The sequence below is a fragment of the Gobio gobio genome (genome assembly GCF_949357685.1).
Source record: "Gobio gobio genome assembly, chromosome: 3".
Taxonomy (NCBI): domain Eukaryota; kingdom Metazoa; phylum Chordata; class Actinopteri; order Cypriniformes; family Gobionidae; genus Gobio; species Gobio gobio.
The window spans coordinates 39,915,419-39,934,559 of NC_137099.1; the positions used below are offsets into that span (position 1 = coordinate 39,915,419).

Consider the following 19,141-nt stretch of genomic DNA (forward strand, 5'->3'; position numbering starts at 1 on the left):
TCTGAAATTAATCGCATTTTTAAGGGCCTAAAGATTCTTCCAAAATCATGAAACTTTGCACACGCGTCAGAAGTGGTGAAAATTTACATCTGATATGGGTTTCAGATTAAGGCGTGGCAAAATACAAGTATGAAATTCGGTAGACACGTGTAACAGCCCAATACCTACAAAAAAGTCCCTGGCAGCCCAACAGGAAGTGAGATATTTTTAATTTTCTCTGCTAAATTTTTGCAGCTTTTGCCATTTCCAGACATTGGCTAAGTGCTAATGTATGCGATTTACGCCACGAAACAGGAAGTTGTTGTAACTTAGGCATACAATGTCCAATCTGCCTTTTAAACTTCAAATGTTTGATAATAGTCCTGACCTGAAGACATCTACACGGCAATATTCAGTTATAATCAAAGCACCACCTGCTGACAGCTGGAAGTGTGGCGCATCGAAGTGACTTTGCCATATTTATCTTATATTTACCTGCTTACATGCATGTCGCCCACTATTCACTATTTTCCTGAGTCCACCGGGTGGTGGTGGCCCCGGGTGCCAAGGCCCTTTCATCTCTGTTTTCAGCTTTAATTGACAATTAAAATTGAAACCTACAATGTGTTCAAGTTTTAATGAAAGGAAATCATCCTGTTTCTGCTAATGTTTAATATCATAACATTTTCAAATGTCATATATTAAATAACTGAATTGCATTTTCACAGATGAGAAACATCACAGAGACACTGATGAAGCCTTTAGAAAACTTTCGGAAAGAGCATCTCGGCTCAGCAAAGGTAAAAAAAAAAAATAGATCTACACTGTCAGCTCCCACATTTAGGATGTTTGCATTGATTTAATTAAAAGAAATGGAAAACTGTACATTTACTGAAACCAGTTAACTTTTTAAAACGTTCTTCTCGTTCCATATATTAAAAATAGCAAGTTCCTCCATTTCATATTTTCTCATGCTATCTTCAGGCAGAGAGAAAGAGGTACGAGAAGGAAACCGAGAAGTACTACAGTTCACTAGAGAAACTTTTGAACATGTCAGCAAAGAAGAAGGAGCCACAATTACAGGAGGTACTTCATATTTAATTCTTCCCACACACAAGTTGAATGTGTAATGCAAACTATTTTCAGAAATGCTGGTTCTCTTCTGTTGCTCATGAAGAAAAAAAAAACAGATTTTTAAGTCAAGGTCAATGGTTTTCTATATTATTTACAATACTGTTTATTGCAGCTGTTTAGTGAAGGTACAGTCTGTCATTATTTCTACTACATTTAAGAAGCAAGCTAGGCATCTCACCCAAAACCTCTCCAAAAAAATGATTATCCCAAGTCTTGACCGAACAAGGTCTGGGGGAACATAACCTTTTAAGGCATGCCCATCAGGCATGAGTGTTGTATACATTGAGAACAAAAAGCACTAGAGACTGTTGATAAATTTATGGTGGGTCATTATGTTCCTGTGGACCATATGACGTGTGTGTTTTGGTCTTAGCAGTGTGCTATTTAGAGTCAGACTGGTGTTCACAGCTGACAAACTTTATGATTCATAGAAATGCTGAAGAATGCTAGAGGACTGCTAAATTGTTCTTCAGTTCATAAGACACTTAAGTTATCATGGGCAATGTACACATTGACTGCAGCCAAATATGGTTAGGGATGGGCATTTTGGTCATTCAGTCTAATCAATTACGCAACAAATAGTTCTACTGAACTTTTAAACATCTTTAGACACTGTTACATCTCTAGATGACTGCTTTCAATAAATTACATTTAATTAAATCGATTTCCGACTGAGCTGCTCTGTGTCAATGCAGACTATTTATTTATGTGTTTATGTTTTATGCTGTGTTTCTCTGCAGTAATTTCTCCCACCAGTCTGACATTTACAATGCAGAAAAGGCACTCTGTTTAAAGCATGTGCTTAAAGATAAAAAATAAAAAAACACAGAAACCACTCTTGGTGGTGGTTTATAAAAAATAAGAAGAAGAATCAGATGTTTACATCTCCAGTAATACTATAATAAAATGTATAACTAGCTAATGTCACAAACACCAGTTGGGTTAAACTATTGGCATCACATTTTCTTGTTTACAAGAAATCTAAACATTGCTGTGGTTATTTCAATGTCAACTGAATGAATCTGGGAGTTATTCCTGTATTCAATATATACTCCAGAACCCATAACATGCACAGGACAACCGCTTAAGTGATTAATTCCCACATTTAAATGCAGTTGCCAAAACTTGGCAGTGTGTATGTGGGCATAGACACCTTCAATTGCAAGTTCAAGTTCCAAGTTTCTTTTTTTTGGTAACGTTTTCAGACTTTAAGCCTACATAACAGTGTTTATTTATGATGGAGTTCCCCAAGGAATGTTGCTAAGAGACTTCATTGTGATGCACTGTATTTAACTGTATTTGCACTAATAACTATATTACAGTAGTTACTGTTTGGCACAGTTTGCATTCACACAATACTTTACATAATTGCATCATCAAAGTAATTTCTTTGTTTTCAAATGTTCAATTTTTCTGAATAAGGCCCTTTGTGTTGTAAGGCAGGCTACACTACACATGGACAGGCAGACACCTTTTGGAAAAACCCATTTCTCCATCTTGAAGGGATAGTTCACCCAAAAATTATCCCATAATTTACTCACCCTCAAGCCATTCTATGTGTATATGGCATTCTTTTTTCAGACGAATACAATCGGAGTTATATTAAAAAATGTCCTTGTTAATCCAAGCATTATAATGGCAGTGTATGACAGCCCAAAATCTGAAGTCGAAAAATCCATGCATCCATTATAAAAGTAATCCACACGGCTCCAGGGGGTTAATAAAGGCCTTCTGAATTGAATCGATGGGTTTGTATAAGAATACATATTGAACACGTTATAAAGTAAAATATCTAGCTTCCGTCAGACCACCTTCCGTATTCAACTTGCGCAGAAAGTGTAACGCCTCTCACAGTTCAAAAAGACGTCATCATCGAGCCCATTACACTTTTTCCGTAAGTTGAATACAGAAGGCGGTCCGCCGGAAGCTATATTTTACTTTATAATGTGTTAAGTCATCTGAAGTAAATCATGTGGCAATGTTCATTTTTAGGATGAACTATCCCTTTAAGACATTCCTAATTTTCAGATGATGACTTCTCTTCTTGGCTTTCTTCAACCTTTTCATCTTAACTGTTATGACACTTTTTTCATTCCGTCTGTTTTTCAGGCAGACGTGTCGGTGGACACAATGAAACAGCATTTTCAGGAGACATCTCTGGAGTACGTTTGCAAGCTGCAGGAGATACAGGAGAGGAAGAAATTTGAGTGTGTTGAGCCTGTGAGTGCATGACCCTTCATCCAGATGGTCATTCAACTTGATTTATTTCAACATGGTTTGCTTTCATGTTTGTCTATCAACAGCATTTGATATGGTTTCACATGCCACTAAAACAGAAAGGAAGCACATTTAATCAAATACTCTCAAGGCTGTGAAGTGATTGTACAGCACTAGAATACATGACAAATAGACATTAATTCATTTATTTATACATATGCATTATTTCATAAGTATTGCCATAACATTTAGTAACTAGCTGATATGTGCACCGAACAGAATATAAGGGCAAAAATAAGGGCTATGTTTGGAATGGCATACTGTAATCCTTACTATTTCTTTGGCATGTTGTAAGTGTGCAATTTTATACAAAACTGAATTTAAAATAAAAACTAAAAATCACTTAGATTTATAAAATGAAAGGGGACACTATATACAGTATATACAGATATGTTACATCATAATAATATTATTAACCATAACCCTACTTACAATATTATCTTATGCTCACAAAGGCTGCGTTCATTTTTTTTTTTTTTTTAAAGTATTACAATTTAAAGTAACTGTTTTCAGTTTTTATATAATCTAAAATGTAATTTATTCCTATATTTTTTAGCAGCCATCACTCCAGTCTTCAGAAGTAATTCAGCTGCTTAATACTTTTGTGGAAACGTCTGTGATTCATCTCACTGACCCCAGACTTTTAGACAGTAGTGTAGCTACCTTATATCAAATAAATAAATGAAATAGAATGATGTTTAGTCAGAGCTGTAAGTGCAGCATGGTTACATTTGGTACAATTACCACACACAAAAGCCTCTTTTAAATATGGGTGTGTCCAGTCCATTTGCAAGTGGGTTTGTTTGGGCCTGTATTCTCAATAATTCTCACTAATTCACCTAGGACACACAGTTTGATAGTTTGCATGAGCAAATAAATTAGTATCCTTCTAATTTAAAAGAGTGTTTTAGCAGAGCAAAAACTTTAGCTGATTACTTTCCAGTTTATGGATGCCTGTGTGACTTTTTTAGACACAAACACTAACGTATATGAACAATTTAATGTCTGTCTGTTCTATAATTTTTTTATTTTTCCCATTCCCATCATCCCCTCTCTCTCTCTCTCTCTCTCTCTCTCTCTCTCTCTCTCTCTCTCTCTCTCTCTCTCTCTCTCTCTCTCTCTCTCTCTCTCTCTCTCTCTCTCTCTCTCTCTCTCTCTCTCTCTCTCTCTCTCTCTCGCAGATGCTGGCATTCTTTCAGACTGTATTTACCTTCTATCATCAGGGATATGAGTTGGCCAAAGATTTTGACCATTACAAAAAGGCGCTTCAAATCAATATTCAAAATGTAAGTAAAAAATGTCATTACTTTAATACAAGACTTTAAATCTTTTTTCAATGATTTACCCATAAAGATTTTTTTTTTTCATTGCATATATCCAAATCCATTTTTTGCATTAAACAGCATATAAACTGTTTATCTATGGAGGACCAAATTACTCAAAATGAAATAATTCAATAAAATATAAATTCAATAAAACAACAATTAAATGTACCTGTTTGTGCTGAAATAATTAAATAATTTCACCGCCCACTGTCTGTTGATTGGCATTTGTGAAATGTCCTCTATTATTACCGTGCTTTGGAAATACATTCGTCAAATAGGCATCATATGTAAATTCAGCATATTATTATGAAAAAACAGCTTTTTGAAAAAGCTTATAGTGAAAAAATTATAGTGTGTGAAAGAGGATATTGTGAAAAAATATTAAACAATAAATTTTGTGTTTTCATGGATTGTAACAAAATAAATGGATGCATTTATTTAATTAATTAAGTAATAGATAAACACATATTTAATTATTTCAATTGAAATTCATTATTTATTTCATTATTTCATTTTGAGTAATTTGGTCCTCCAAATTTATCAACACATGTAGAGTGATTTTCCAAGATTTGACTGTCTTTACTCACATTCTTCTGGTTAATGCTATTGGCTCACAGAGTGACATGGAAAGAGAGTTACCAAGACAGGATTCAGCAGCGTTTTGAGAGGGCCAAGGTTTCCAAGGGAAACTTAAAGGCCTTTGTTTGCATTGACCTTCCATTGTGTTTAACTTCTAAGCCGGAAGTTTGAGAGCCGACTTCCTCCCCCGTCCTATTTGATTGGACCATGTCACTGTCCTCCCTGGTGTTTTGTTTTTAATCAGTTATAAATCAGTTGTGATGGTCAAGGTCAGAGTTCTGAGGATGTATAGCTTGAAAAACATGGATTAGCATGTTTAAGCACTGAGGTGTTTTTTTTGTTGTTTTTTTAGTAATCTATCAGTGTAAATTCCCAGTTACCAAGCCCTCACAGAATGTGTAAAACTTGTTCAATGATTGTGTTATTTTGTTATGTTTCTATTATTTTATGGTTGTTCCTCTGCTTTTAGACACGGAGTCGTTTTGAGGGCACACGCTCTGAGGTGTTCGAGTTATTGAAGAGAATCAAAGAGTCACCACAGGAGTACAGACAGACCAGCCCCATCAGCAGTGAGGGCTATCTTTACATGCAGGAGAAACGTACGCAAGACAATTTTTATGATGTAACTCTGGGGTGCCTATTACCTTATACTGACTGTCATGGCATGCATCCTGTGCTTTGCTGGTTGCATTATTGATAGTTATTGGTATTTCTGCAGGACCTCCTCCTTTTGGATCGAGCTGGGTGAAACGCTATTGCACGTTTGTCAAGGAACAAAAAATTATACACATGAAAACGTTTGACCAGAGATCAGGCGGGAAGCTTGTAAGTTCTCATCACACAACACATTAGTCTTGATAATGTCATGTTTCATAAAATATAAATATATTGCTGATCTGCTGTTCACAGAATGTTCTGTATCCTTTCAGGGTGAGACGGACTCTGTTACACTGAAGTCTTGTGTCCGCAAAACTACAGACACACTTGACAGGAGGTTCTGCCTAGACATAGAGATCACAGATCGGTATGTTGGCCGTGCCTCCAGTTATGATTTTTAGCATGAATACATGTTATGATGCATTTCTGATTCACCAGAAATAATGTTGTTTATACATCAAAAATAAAAACATGTACAGTGTTTTACTATGACCAATGTTGGGGTAACGCATTACAAGTAACTCGAGTTACGTAATCAGATTACTTTTTTCAAGTAACTAGTAAAGTAACATGTATTACTTTTAAATTTAAAACAAAATATCTGAGTTACTTTTTCAAATAAGTAACGCAAGTCACTTTGTTTTCCCATTTATTGACTGACAGCTCTCCTGACCTCATGTTGAGAGAAATCTGGAGTAAGTGCGGAGGCGTTGTGTGTAAACATGATGGGTATTCTAGTTCTAGACTAAATGTGAACATGTTTCTACTAATCTCGCTTGCACAAAAAAAGATTCAGTATTCCTCAAAATTAATAAAATCAGTGAAATGCAAAATCAGAATACTATGTAAACCTCCAATAATTAAATGTTACATGAAACAAATATTTGTATGCATTTATTCTCACTTTATTGACCAACTTGCTGCTGACCTTTGATGATTCAGTTAAACCATAAGCGAAAAATGACTTTTTTGAGAGAAAGTAATATAACGCATTACTTTTCATAAAAAGTAACTAAGTAACGCAAATAGTTACTGTTTAAGGGAGTAACGCAATATTGTAATGAATAAAAGTGTTGTCCCTGGATGTAGACAAACTGCACCTCCAAAACTATGCATACCCTTCCAAGAGATCAAGCTATTAGAAATGCATGTTTTATGTTTATTTTAACAGCGTGCCTGAGTGACTGAAAGAGAATGTTTTTTGTTTGTTCGTCTCATTTCACATCGGATTCTTTTCTTAATTATTCTCAAAAAGCTGCCAGTTTTTCTAAGTATATTGTATTGAAAGCTATAGCAGTGGCAAGTATTTTGTCTTAAGAGGCAATAGTTGTGGTTCCATTGGAAAAAATTTTTTTGTATCTGACTCTTGCAAATATGAATCTATTGAAGCGCTGGCCATCTCGACCATCAAAACACGTCACATGCTGTGGGGGAGGGTGTGGATGTGGTGTGAAGTTTGCCAATAAGTGTTTTGTGACAGTGAAAATGAGGATAGAAATGATCATTTTTACAAATACATCTTTTTTTTATGCTAAATTTTTTGATAACATTGAATATTTTTTCATAAGCTAACCGCCAGAAACATAATATAAAGATGTGAACATGCATTGTATAACCCCTTTAAAAATAAATCAAACATAATTTGTCCTTTTTTATTGTTATTGGTTATACTTTTAACTTAAGATGATAATAAACAAGACAAGAAAAGAAAAACAATAGGACCGTAAAACCCTCTGAAACTACTGGGTTTAACATGAGTGCGAGACAAATGAGATTTATTGGCACTGCATCTCATCTGTCAGAGGATAAGGAAAATCAAAATATTTTGATCATCCAGGATACACTCAGAGCCCTCATTAATCAAAGGCAAAGCTGACCCGGACAGAGTGTATGATGAATGCTAATCGTGTGCATCATGAGGCTGGTTAGTGGAATCTTATGAATAGCACATCAGAATGTTTCCAAATTAGGAGATGACTCAATGTCAAAATGAATATGCCTTTGATTTCCAGAATCAAATGTTTTTCCAAGTGAAAAGGAAAAGGAAGTAATAGATACAGCAGATTTTCACCATAAAAGCTGCATGTGTACTTTTCTCCTGTATGTAAAGATAGCCCTCACTGATGAAGGGGCTGGTCTGTCTGTATTCCTGTGGTGACTTTTATTTTCTTCATTAACCTCAAAGCATTTGCCCTCAACACGACTCGTGTCAGATGCAGAGTCACAACCTTTAAATAATAGAAACATGAAATGGAAAGACGCTTCACAGTTATTACATAGAAATTAAATATGCACCGTAAGACCAGTAATCTTCAATAAATACGTTTTAATTTTGTATATAGCAGCAGGCTAAGTTTGTGTGTTTGTTTGTTTGTTTCTAGACCAGGCACAGTTCTGACAGTTCAGGCTCTCTCAGAAGATGACCACAGATTCTGGATGCATGCGATGGGAGGAAAGGAGCCGGTGTGTCAATCCCTCACTTTAACTCCCTACAGCTATATTCAGTCAAAATAATTCTCTGATTCTCAGTTGACACAACCTGAGGTTAAATTAAATTGTAATAATATTACAGAATATTAGTGTTGTTGCTGTATTTTTCATCAAATAAATGTAGCCTTGGTGAGACTCTACAACATAAAAAAAAACTCATTCAAACTTTTGAATGGTAGTGTGTACATCAAAGCATTTTAATGATCAGTAATAGTCTCTTGTTTGGTATATAAATTCTGTTCTGTTTGGTGTAATATGTTTCGTGCTGGTCTGGTGTGTGTTTTCTGATGTTTATCTCTCACGCACAGATGCAGTATCTCAACCGGACACATTCAAGAGAAAGAGGAAGTGAGTGAAGGCAAATTAATATCAGAGCTACTTTTTACTGCTAAAGAATTTTTGTATGCTTGTATTTATTGCTGGTACATATATATAGTGCTGATATTGATGATATTTGTGTATTCCATAGTTGATGCCCAGTTGGATGACGTGGGAATAAGCTTTGTGAAAAATTCAATAAACGCCATTGAAGCCAGAGGTAAATCCCAGTAATGTTTTAATATATGAATATGATATACAAAAAAAATAACAGCATATTATACATATATAAAACGATATCAGGCATTATTTACAGTATATTGTTATCAACAAAGGAAGACTCATCTCCTAAAACCTTCAAAAGTTTACATAATGTAGTAACACCCTCTGAACACTAGAGAGCAGAACGATCTAGCAGTTTTTCTCAGCCCAAACCAACAACCTGTTGTGCTTCATTCAGGATAATGCATGAAAAGCTTAGTGTGCTTGTATTTAGTTTTCCAGATTGATCGCCTGGGATGGGTTTGTAGTACCTAACTGCTATTGTTTTTTTTTGTTTTGTTTTTTTGCAGGTATTAATGATCAGGGTCTGTACAGAGTGGTTGGAGTCAGTTCAAAAGTACAGAAGCTTCTCAGTTTAATGATTGGTAAGTTGAGCCTTATTTGATAGGTCTGTAATTGTTGGTCATATTTAGTTGATTATCTTTGAAGCCCTATAATTGTATCTTGAGCCTGTGTCCTATTGAGTCTCATTGGCATTCAGACATTCATCTTGTCTGGTGTCTGTCTGTATGTCCCTTTGTCCTGTCCTTTAGGTGACACCTGACTCCATTACTGCAGGCAGGCAATCAGATTTCCAGTCTCTCTCTCCTCTCTCCTCTCTCCTCCTCTCTCCTCTCTCCTCTCTCCTCTCTCCTCTCTCTCTCTCTCTGTCTCTGTCTCTGTCACTTTTCCTTGATCCTATTTCCCCTCTCCCAAAAATCCAACACTCTCAGGCTCTGTCATCATCTCTCTTATGTTCCTTCCTTTGTTTGTTTCTTTCCTTCTTTCTTTCTTTCTTTCGCTCTCTCTCCTGCAGTCGTAGCATGAGCTGGTATCTCTCTGCTCTGAATGCTAAATGCTGTGTCGAGTCGGCAGGCTGCCTGAGCCCCTGCTGCTACATGAACTCAGCCACTCCAGAGTCTAATAGCCATTAACACTCTATTCGGATCCATTGTCCTCATCTGAGAACAGCCTGAGCCCTTGTAGTTGGTTCATGAACTTAAAACCTGCCAAATGTCCAGAGCACAACCAACTATCCATCTCATTTTCAAATTCAGAGCACTGTCATTAACAGGTTCTTGAGTACCTATAAAGTAGTATTGCATCTTTCATATCTCCGAAGAGTCTTTAGCTTCATCATATTGATAAAAGACAGATACGCTGTACCGATTCTTTCCAAAAACAGCCAAACTCTGGGAGGCGCGCAGTGGGCGCATATATGAACACACACACACACACACAGTACATCATGGCATTATCCCTGGATAACTGTCGATTCACTATACGTTTGTGGCGTATACACTTGCAATACACCCCCCCCCCCCCCAACAACATTCTTCAAAATCTATTCTCTTGTGTCCCACAGAAGAAGGAAATTCATACAGGTTTTGAAGAACTTTAGGGTGAATAAATGATGCCAGAATTTTTGGGTGGACTATAGCTTTAAGTTCTACACAATTAGAATGATGCATTATGATTTTTTTTATTAGTGATGTAGGATTATGTAAGTGAAACTTTACAAAGAAATCTGAAACATACCACATATGTAAGTATCCAGATGAATCAGTTCCATGCCGATATAATCATAACGCCTGTATGCCAATATCAGTTGCTATGTTCATTTTCCTGACAGACTCTTTTGCACCAAAGTGACTCAGGAGGATGAGGATATCTATCATGATTATATCGTGTAGTTGACATGTCTTGAGAGGCCATGCAACTTAATTATCATTTATTAACAGCAAATTCAGAACATTATCAATCTTATAGCAACTTCAAGTTTAAACTAATCACAATCACAACTAAAAAGATTAAGTAGAACAACTGTTTTCAACATGGATAATAATAAGAAATGTTTCTTGAGAACTGAAGACTGGAGTAATGGCTGCTGAAAATTTAGCTTTGTCATCACTTTAATAAATGGCATATTAAAATATATTAAAATTAAAAGTTTATTTTGTAGTAATATTTCACAGTATTACTTTTTTTGCTGTACTGTTGATCAAATAAATGTAGACTTCTGCAAAAAAAAAAAAAAAAAAAAAAAAAATTCTCCAAACTTTTAAACTGTAGTTTCAAGTTGTGTATATGTGTATTCCAGGCTGTCTGAGGGTTGAGGTGAGGGTATATAGAACAAAAGCGTTTTAAAAGAGCAGAACTGGGAAAGAGAATGCATCTCTCCATCTCCTCTTTGCTGTTTGTGTCGTCAACAGCAGACTACATTATAAAATGTAAATAGTTTTAAACCGCGACTTGACTGAATACCATCAGACTTGCAGTTTAAGACGGAGAATATTTATATGCCTTTGCAAATAGCACAAACGGTTCAAACTGTCGCTCAGGTTTGATTGAGAATGAATTTACTTAAATATACTAAAATGTACATAAGTGACCTTAGAGATTTTTGATTATATACTGTGTTATATAAAAATACTCAGACATTTCCATGGTAACAGCAAGACGTGATTGTCAGTGCTTTGGCTGAATTCTTCAAATGTGTAAAAGAGTTTTAAAATCAAAGCAGAAAGTTTTACACATCACACATTTGTATACTCTGTCCAACCTCCCAGCGGGAAACTATTTACAGATGCATAAATCCATTTATGAGCAGTGATACTACCTCAAAGTGAGGAAGAGAAATTAACTGAATTAATCAGTTCTCCAGATATCTGGCCCTCATATCATCCATACCTAGAGAGGGTAAACCCAACCGGATTTGCCGGCGATTTAATTTCGCCCTGCAGCTCAGGCTGGAAACCTGTACATTTTTCTATCCTGTTTCCGTTCAAATCTGCGGGGACGAATCACAAACTGGCTTATCCACCTGGTGCGCTATTGGCGGGATGACGATAGAAAAGCGTCTCTCGCACGACCGTCAATCCAATTCCTTTTAACCACTTGACGATGCTCAATGGCTTCTTTAGTTTAGCAAACAAATCCCTTGAGTGGGTGTAAATACCACTCGCTTTCATGTTTTTTTTTTTGTGCTGCTTCTGCAAACTGCTGATCAAAGCCACAAACCAACACGTTTTGTTGACACGTTTCCTGCCTGGAGTTTTTGCGTCGCTCTGTAAAGTACGTCACCCGGATCGTTGGACTGATTGGTTGAAGGACTATCCAATTGCGTACAGAGTCTTTTGAACTATGCCCGTTGATCACGCCTCTTGTGCAATAGAAAATACAGAGCAGAATGTTCAATCTTAAAAGATTGAGCAAATCCGTACCCTGAACTCTGTCTCATTTTCTTTATCTTTCTCATTGTACTTCTTCTATTCTGATACTGCTCAGAAAGATTTTATTATTAATTTCTGCTACTTTTTAATGAGTTTTGTTTATTTTGATTGTACCATTTTACTGTTGGCCAGACTTTTCAAAATGCACTACCGTTGAAAAGTTTAGCAGTTTAAAATGAATGCTTTACTATTAATACTTAGGTTCCAAAAATTATATTTCAAATAAATGCAGTTCTTTTTAACTTTCTATTCATCAAAGAATCCTGAAAAAAAATGATCATGGTTTTCACAAAAATATTAAGCAGCACAACTGTTTTCAACATAGTAATAATAAGAAATGTTTCTTGAGAATCATATTAGAATGATTTCTGAAGGATCACGTGACCACGAAGACTGCAGTAATGGTTGCTGAAAAAAACATATTTGCCATTATAGGAATAAATTACATTTTAAAATATATTAAAATAAAATAAATATATTTTAAATTGTTTTTACTGTGCAGCCATAAAATGCAGCTTTGATGGCCATACAAGACAATACAAAAACATTAAATACTTACCGACTATAGATTTTTGGCCCCCTAATAAAAATAATTTGAACTTAAATTCTTTGTTTTGTGATCTGTAGATGAGAAGAGCAATGAAATCGATTTAGCAGCCAGTGAGGACTGGGATGTCAAAACCATCACCAGTGCGTTAAAGCTTTACCTGAGGTGAGTTTGTACTTTCCACATTACGTTTCTGTTTGCAGATGATAAATGCAGCATAGTTTCTGTATATCCTTTCTCTAAATGTACTGATTTTAATTTGACAGAATAGGCCTTCACCATGTCCATTCAGCCTTTTATATCAAATAAAAGTATCAAGGATAAATGTGTCCATGTGAAATGTCAGCATTTTATGAAATTCATAAGGGGACATTCCTTTCAGTGACAATATAATTCCATGTATATTTACAACACTTAATTTATGTTCCTTTTAATTCCTGTAATTGATGCATAACAATAGAATGGAACAAGGCAGATTTAGTAACGCAGCAGCAGAAGAGTTGTATGTGTGTTTCGTCTTTGTACTCCACTACAAGTATGAATGATATTGGTGTGCTGCGCTCATTTTGGGCTAACGGTGCTGGGACGTGTGCCAGATACTGAGCGAAAGTACCTTCAGATGAACTTGGATATCACTGTGTGTGTGTGTGTGTGTGTGTGTGTGTGTGTGTGTGTGTGTGTGTGTGTGTGTGTGTGTGTGTGTGTGTGTGTGTGTGTGTGTGTGTGTGTGTGTGTGTGTGTGTGTGTGTGTGTGTGTGTGTGTGTGTGTGTGTGTGTGTGTGTGTGTGTGTGTGTGTGTGTGTGTGTGTGTGTGTGTGTGTGTGTGCTCATCTAATTTCTTGCCGTGATCAGCCACATTAATCATAGTGTTGTGTATATAATAATGCCCAATAAAGCCAATAAATCTCTTCCTCTCTCTCAAGGAGCCTTCCAGAGCCACTAATGACATACGAGCTGTATAAGGAGTTCATCGTCCCTGCAAGTAAGGTCTTTGTCCTTGCTTAGACAATAATCAAGCAATACTCAATCAATTACTTGACAAATGCCATAAAATTAGAATATGTTCATGTCGGTGAGAAAAGAGCTTATGATTTGTGAAACTCTGAGGGGAGGGGGGGGGGGGGCTTGCTTGTCAAAAGTATCACTGAATTAAATTCCATTGAAGGGCATCTGAAATATGAAAATGACATCGCCAAAGATGGTTGTCCTCAGAAGGTTGTCGTATAGGTTATGGTAGGTGTCAATAGTGGCAGGCCTAATAACACTGTTAGTTACTTATCTTTTGACAGGGGCACAGGGACTTAAATGTTGGAGCAACATTTAGCCACTACTCCACTTTGGCCGATATATTGTTGTTAACTAAAACTATTAAAAATGATCTATACAGCTGAAATAAAATAAAATATAAATATTAGATGAAAAACAAAAAACTTTATTTCAGTTAGTAAAGCTAAATAGACATAAAAAAACTAATAAAAATGACAAAAGCACATGACTAAAAAATTAAAAACAAAACATCAAAATGAAAATCAACCAAAATTTTATTGAAAACTGAATTAGCAGATCAATAGCACAGCTGTACATAAAATGTTGCAATCCACACAACATAATGGGAGACATATCAGAGTTCAAAAGAGGACAAATTGTTGGTGTGCGTCTCTCTGGCTCAAAATCCATTTGGCCACTGTGAAGGACTTGTATCTGTCGTTCCCAAGACGAACTGATGCTGTTTGGCTGCGTAACTGTGCGTTCACACCGCCGCCGGCGAGAGCGTCAAACTTCGCTCTGGCCGCCCTGCCATCGACGCTGTAGAAAGATTCGTGGACGCGCTGCCGCTCTGACGTAGATCGAATGCTTGGTCTTTTTGAAACGGCATTTAAAGGGGCTGCAAAGCAAACATTCATGTTGACCGGCATTTGTGCTGACTGACCACAAGTAGGGTATAACCGTATAATATAACCTCATGAAATCATTTAAATGTGAAAGTTTAAAAAAAGCAGATCGATGGAAAGAACTTAACAATTATAGTTACATGTTTGCTAACGAAATAAACCAATTAAAAGCCATTTGTGTGGTGGATAAATAATGTTGCACGTCTTCTTATCAAACCCGCCGCACCAGCAGTGATCAACCTCCTCTAATTTGCTTGGGAACTAATGTGGTCGGAACCGAAGTTTACAGCACTGCGTTCTCTAGAATCATCTCAAGCGGAGCACTACTACATTCCCATTGGTTGCCGCCGAACCGCGTCATAGCTCATTACCATAAAGTTGACCTGACTTCAACTCTCCTTGACGCCCAAATCGTCCAAGACGCGCCGCGCCGCTCTCGCCGGAGCTCGCCGCCGGGCTCCCATTGAGAATGAATGACTTCCGGCCACTTTGACGCTCTCGCCGGCGGCGGTGTGAACGCACAGTAAGAAGGCCCTACACCATACTAATAAATTATTGTGGTCTAAAACCAGGTGTTTCAGTTTCATTGTCCAACCCCTGTATATAAATAATACAAAAATAAAACTGATTACACCAGCCGTAATAAAACATCAAAACCTGAAAGCATGCAAGGTATGTACAAACCAGAAGAAAAGTTGAACAGTATCTTGGGATGCTTCTTTAAGCTGTTTTTAGGAGTTTCTATGCTGGTCATTTGTTGGCTACTTTTCCTGTACTGTTTGGTCCTACTAATTAAATTTTTTTATTTATTTATTTTATTTTATTTTTTTCAGAAAATGTATTCATAGGTAAAATTTATATTTGTCTACAAAACTAATTCCAAACATGTAAGCATATGCATTTACATGTAGGTTCATGGAAACAAATTCAGCCAGGTGTGTCCAGACTTTTGACTGGTAGTGTTTGTATTCCGTCTTTAAGAAACTAATGGATCAGGTATTGATGGTACTTTTAGGGCTGAATTTAAAACTCGTATCACTTTTATTGTAAAGTGTGAATTGTGATACTGCATGTTTCATGATGTCTTCTAAAAAAAAACCTTTTTTTTTTTTTTATATCTACACAGAGAGTGCCAGTCCAGAATCTAGAGTGCAGGCCATTCACTGTCTGGTTCATAAACTGCCAGAGAGGAACAGATTAGTGCTCAGTCTGGTTACCAAGCATCTCGCCAAGTGAGTGAAAACCATTTTTTTTCTCTCTTTCTCTCTGCATACACCTTTTTTTTTTTTTGCGTGTGTACATTCTCTCTGCTTTCTCCAACCTTTTACTTCTCTCGGCCATCAGCCACTTTTTTCTCTCATTATTTCTGACTTACTCCCTCTCTTCCGTGCTTACCTTCACTACACAAACACACACCCTTCTTTCAGGCAGCGCTAGTAGGCTACCTCTGTTGCTGAGCAACAGAGCAAACAGGCAGACAGCACTCTGGAGAGAAAAGAGGCCGAGCAAAGACAACTCCACATTGACTGTCATAGTCTCCATGCTGTTATCTAGATCAACTTTTTTTCTAGAGAGAACAAGCCTTTACCATTCCATCGAACAACTGCCCACTTAGAGTAGAGAGTCAAGCAACAGCTTTCTGTTAGAGATTAGATCAGTTAGATATTTCTAAAGAATTTTACCTACCATTACAAGGCTTTACCTCAGGCCTCACATTTTTATATAATGTGAATGTAAGCAAATTGAAGATAAGCACATAATCTCTCTAACCTCCGGCAATCAGTGACTGGGCAGCCGCGTTTCCTTAAAATATAGAGTGGGATTTGCTGGCAGCCAATGATGTGCAATTGGAAATTAAATTCAGGTTATCCACCGCTAAATTCCTCCTCCATCCACTCCAGCCCTCGCAAAATGCTTTAGGAGTTGGCGCAGTTGCACACCCATCAGAGATGGAGAGGGAAAAGCCAAATGTTGACATGTTATCTGAAATGGAATATGAGAGGTGATTAATTGCTGTCTGTCTGTGGCACAGATCTTTTCAAAAGTGCATCCTTTAAAAATGGTAAACTGGGCTGTTTCAGGCATTTAGCATTCAGACATTTTCAGGTCTGTAGTTTGTTTGCATTGTTTTGAAACCAAATGTTATTTTCCAGTTCTGAATCTTCCAATCTTCTGAATCTTAATAGCCATTTGCAGAGGAAATGCTTCTTCTTTTTTCTCTATCTCTATTCTCTATATTTTTCTCAAATGTTCTCTATTGGATGTACAGTACCGTTCAAAAGTTTAGTGTAGGTAAGATTCTTTTTTTTAATGTTTCTGAAAGAGGCCTCTTATGCTCACCTCTTAAGGCTACATTTGTTTTATCAAAAATACTGTTAAAGGGTAACTAAACCCTAAACCAACTTTTTTTAGTTAATGATCTGTAATACTGGGGCTTTATTAATGCTGTTCATTGATTAGAGTAAATGTTTTAACATTTGAGTATAAAGTGTTTTAATTCTATAAAATATGGTGTAAAACCGCCAAAGTGCTGCCCTCTTAAGGTTGAACGGTGGCTACTGCAGTTGAATTTTCCTATTGGACGTTGTGGTACATCGTGACGTAGGATGGTACCTCCAACGGCTCACTATCCGCACCCCTAGCACGAGCTCACCACGCCCTCAGAAATGTTTCCCCCAATCACACGATGAGAACGGCTTCACTCCAGTATGAACTGTCATGTTACATCAAGTGGAAACATTATGAATGAAACTTACTTGACACTTGTTTTAACATTGTAATGAAGAAAATACGGTTAAATAATGCAGTTGTCAGTATACATCAGGCTTTTCTTGCGATATTATTGCCGCCCGTCATGTGTACGGATCATTTTCATACATGAGACGCGCTTTCAAACCCTGACACGCAAGTGGTTGCCGCGTTCCCCATCTTTACGACTGGCGTGTCAGACAGCTGTCAATCAACCCGTCACTGCGGGTCTCAGGTGCACGCCCTCCGCTCAGCGCCGCCCTCGGTTCGTCCCCTCTGTCTCCGCTGGGCTCTGCCCACTTTTCCAGCATTTTTCAAAAATTGCCAGTGGGTGGAGTTAAGCTCTGAGCAGGGGTTTAGTTACCCTTTAAAAAATTGAAAGGTTAAATAAAAAATAAATAAAAAATGACGTTTTGTGGTCCAGGGTCACATATGCTCATTTGGTGCACAAGAAACATTTCTTATTATTATCAATGTTGAAAACTGTTGCTTAAAATTTTTATGGAAATTATGATGCATTTGCAGGATTATGTAATGCAATGAAAGTTCAAAAGAACAGCATTTCATTTTTATAGAACTCTTTTTTTTTTAATATATTATAAAAGTCTTTATCACTTTTGATCAGTTTAAAGGTGCACTGAGTAAGTTTTAGCGGCATCTAGTGGAGAGGTTGTGAATTGCAACTGCCCACTGCTTACCCCTCCCTTTCGAAGCACATAGAGAAGTTATGGTGGCCGACACAGGACAAAGATGTCATCTGAGACAGCAGAGAGTTACTAGCACTCTGTAGAGCATTTTTTTCTACCAGGTGAACAAAGAAACATGTAGAAACGCGCTACTGTAGAAACATGACGGAGCAAAATGGTGACTGTAAGGGGACCCTTCTTTAAAAAAAAACTTACTGACCTCAAATTTTTGAACGGTAGTGTACTTATTGTGATCAAAGTGCCTTCTCACCAAATGTGTTGGAGTCTGCTTGGAATAGCATCAAGAGGTCAAAGAAGACGGATTAAAATACCAGGTATAAACAGAAATGTGTCTCCGCGAATGGGAGCTTTATGATTCGATTGACCAAAACACATCTTAATACCAGGGCCAAGGTTTCCTTAAGGTGGTCTCTGAGCGTATTTCTTATTGTTGGTTTTGTTTGATGTGAATTGAATTACCATGTTCATACAGTATATGCTGACATTAGCCAAACTAAAAAGAGAAAACGCACCAGGTTCTGAGTCAAATGATCCAAGTGAAGTAGGTATTTAACTGCACTAGACTGTTTTTCATCGTGACCTAGGAAGGAATGGTTTCTCGTCCAAAGGGTAGTAACACTTTCAGATGTTTTACAATTTGACCTACTGTACAAGGAAAAATATTGAGTTAAGAAGTTTGGCTAAAACTTCTCCAAATGTGAAGCTAATAGCCAGAAAGTGTGAAAACTAAATTTGAGTCATTCAGCATGCATTTAAAAATAAAAAATAAACACTTCAAATATCTCAAGTTTTTGACATGCTGCCAACCCTCTCCTCCCTAATGAAAGTAATTTGGGTAATGGCTTTTACCCACCTCTCTTATTTTGTAATTTGTCTATAATTAACACAACCAGAGTAAATTCAGCAAGGATTCAAGGCAGTGAGACTGAAGATTGTGTCTCTAAGGAATCTTTGTAATAAGAGGTTAACTGCATCCAGTCTCACAATCAAAACA

The 19,141-nt window shown here is 36.9% G+C and overlaps 1 protein-coding gene across 1 annotated transcript in view; it reads left to right on the forward strand.

The window, feature by feature from the left end:
* The window catches only part of arhgap10 (Rho GTPase activating protein 10), a 111,450-nt gene that overhangs the window by 61,529 nt on the left and 30,780 nt on the right, over positions 1–19,141 (forward strand). Inside the window, exons 4-17 of the mRNA XM_079812007.1 lie at positions 708–779; positions 964–1,065; positions 3,223–3,333; positions 4,572–4,676; positions 5,764–5,893; positions 6,013–6,119; positions 6,224–6,318; positions 8,333–8,414; positions 8,750–8,789; positions 8,911–8,979; positions 9,332–9,406; positions 12,881–12,965; positions 13,724–13,782; positions 15,819–15,924. Coding sequence (XP_079668133.1) covers positions 708–779; positions 964–1,065; positions 3,223–3,333; positions 4,572–4,676; positions 5,764–5,893; positions 6,013–6,119; positions 6,224–6,318; positions 8,333–8,414; positions 8,750–8,789; positions 8,911–8,979; positions 9,332–9,406; positions 12,881–12,965; positions 13,724–13,782; positions 15,819–15,924 — 1,238 coding nt within the window. The remainder of the gene's footprint in view (positions 1–707; positions 780–963; positions 1,066–3,222; positions 3,334–4,571; positions 4,677–5,763; positions 5,894–6,012; positions 6,120–6,223; positions 6,319–8,332; positions 8,415–8,749; positions 8,790–8,910; positions 8,980–9,331; positions 9,407–12,880; positions 12,966–13,723; positions 13,783–15,818; positions 15,925–19,141) is intronic.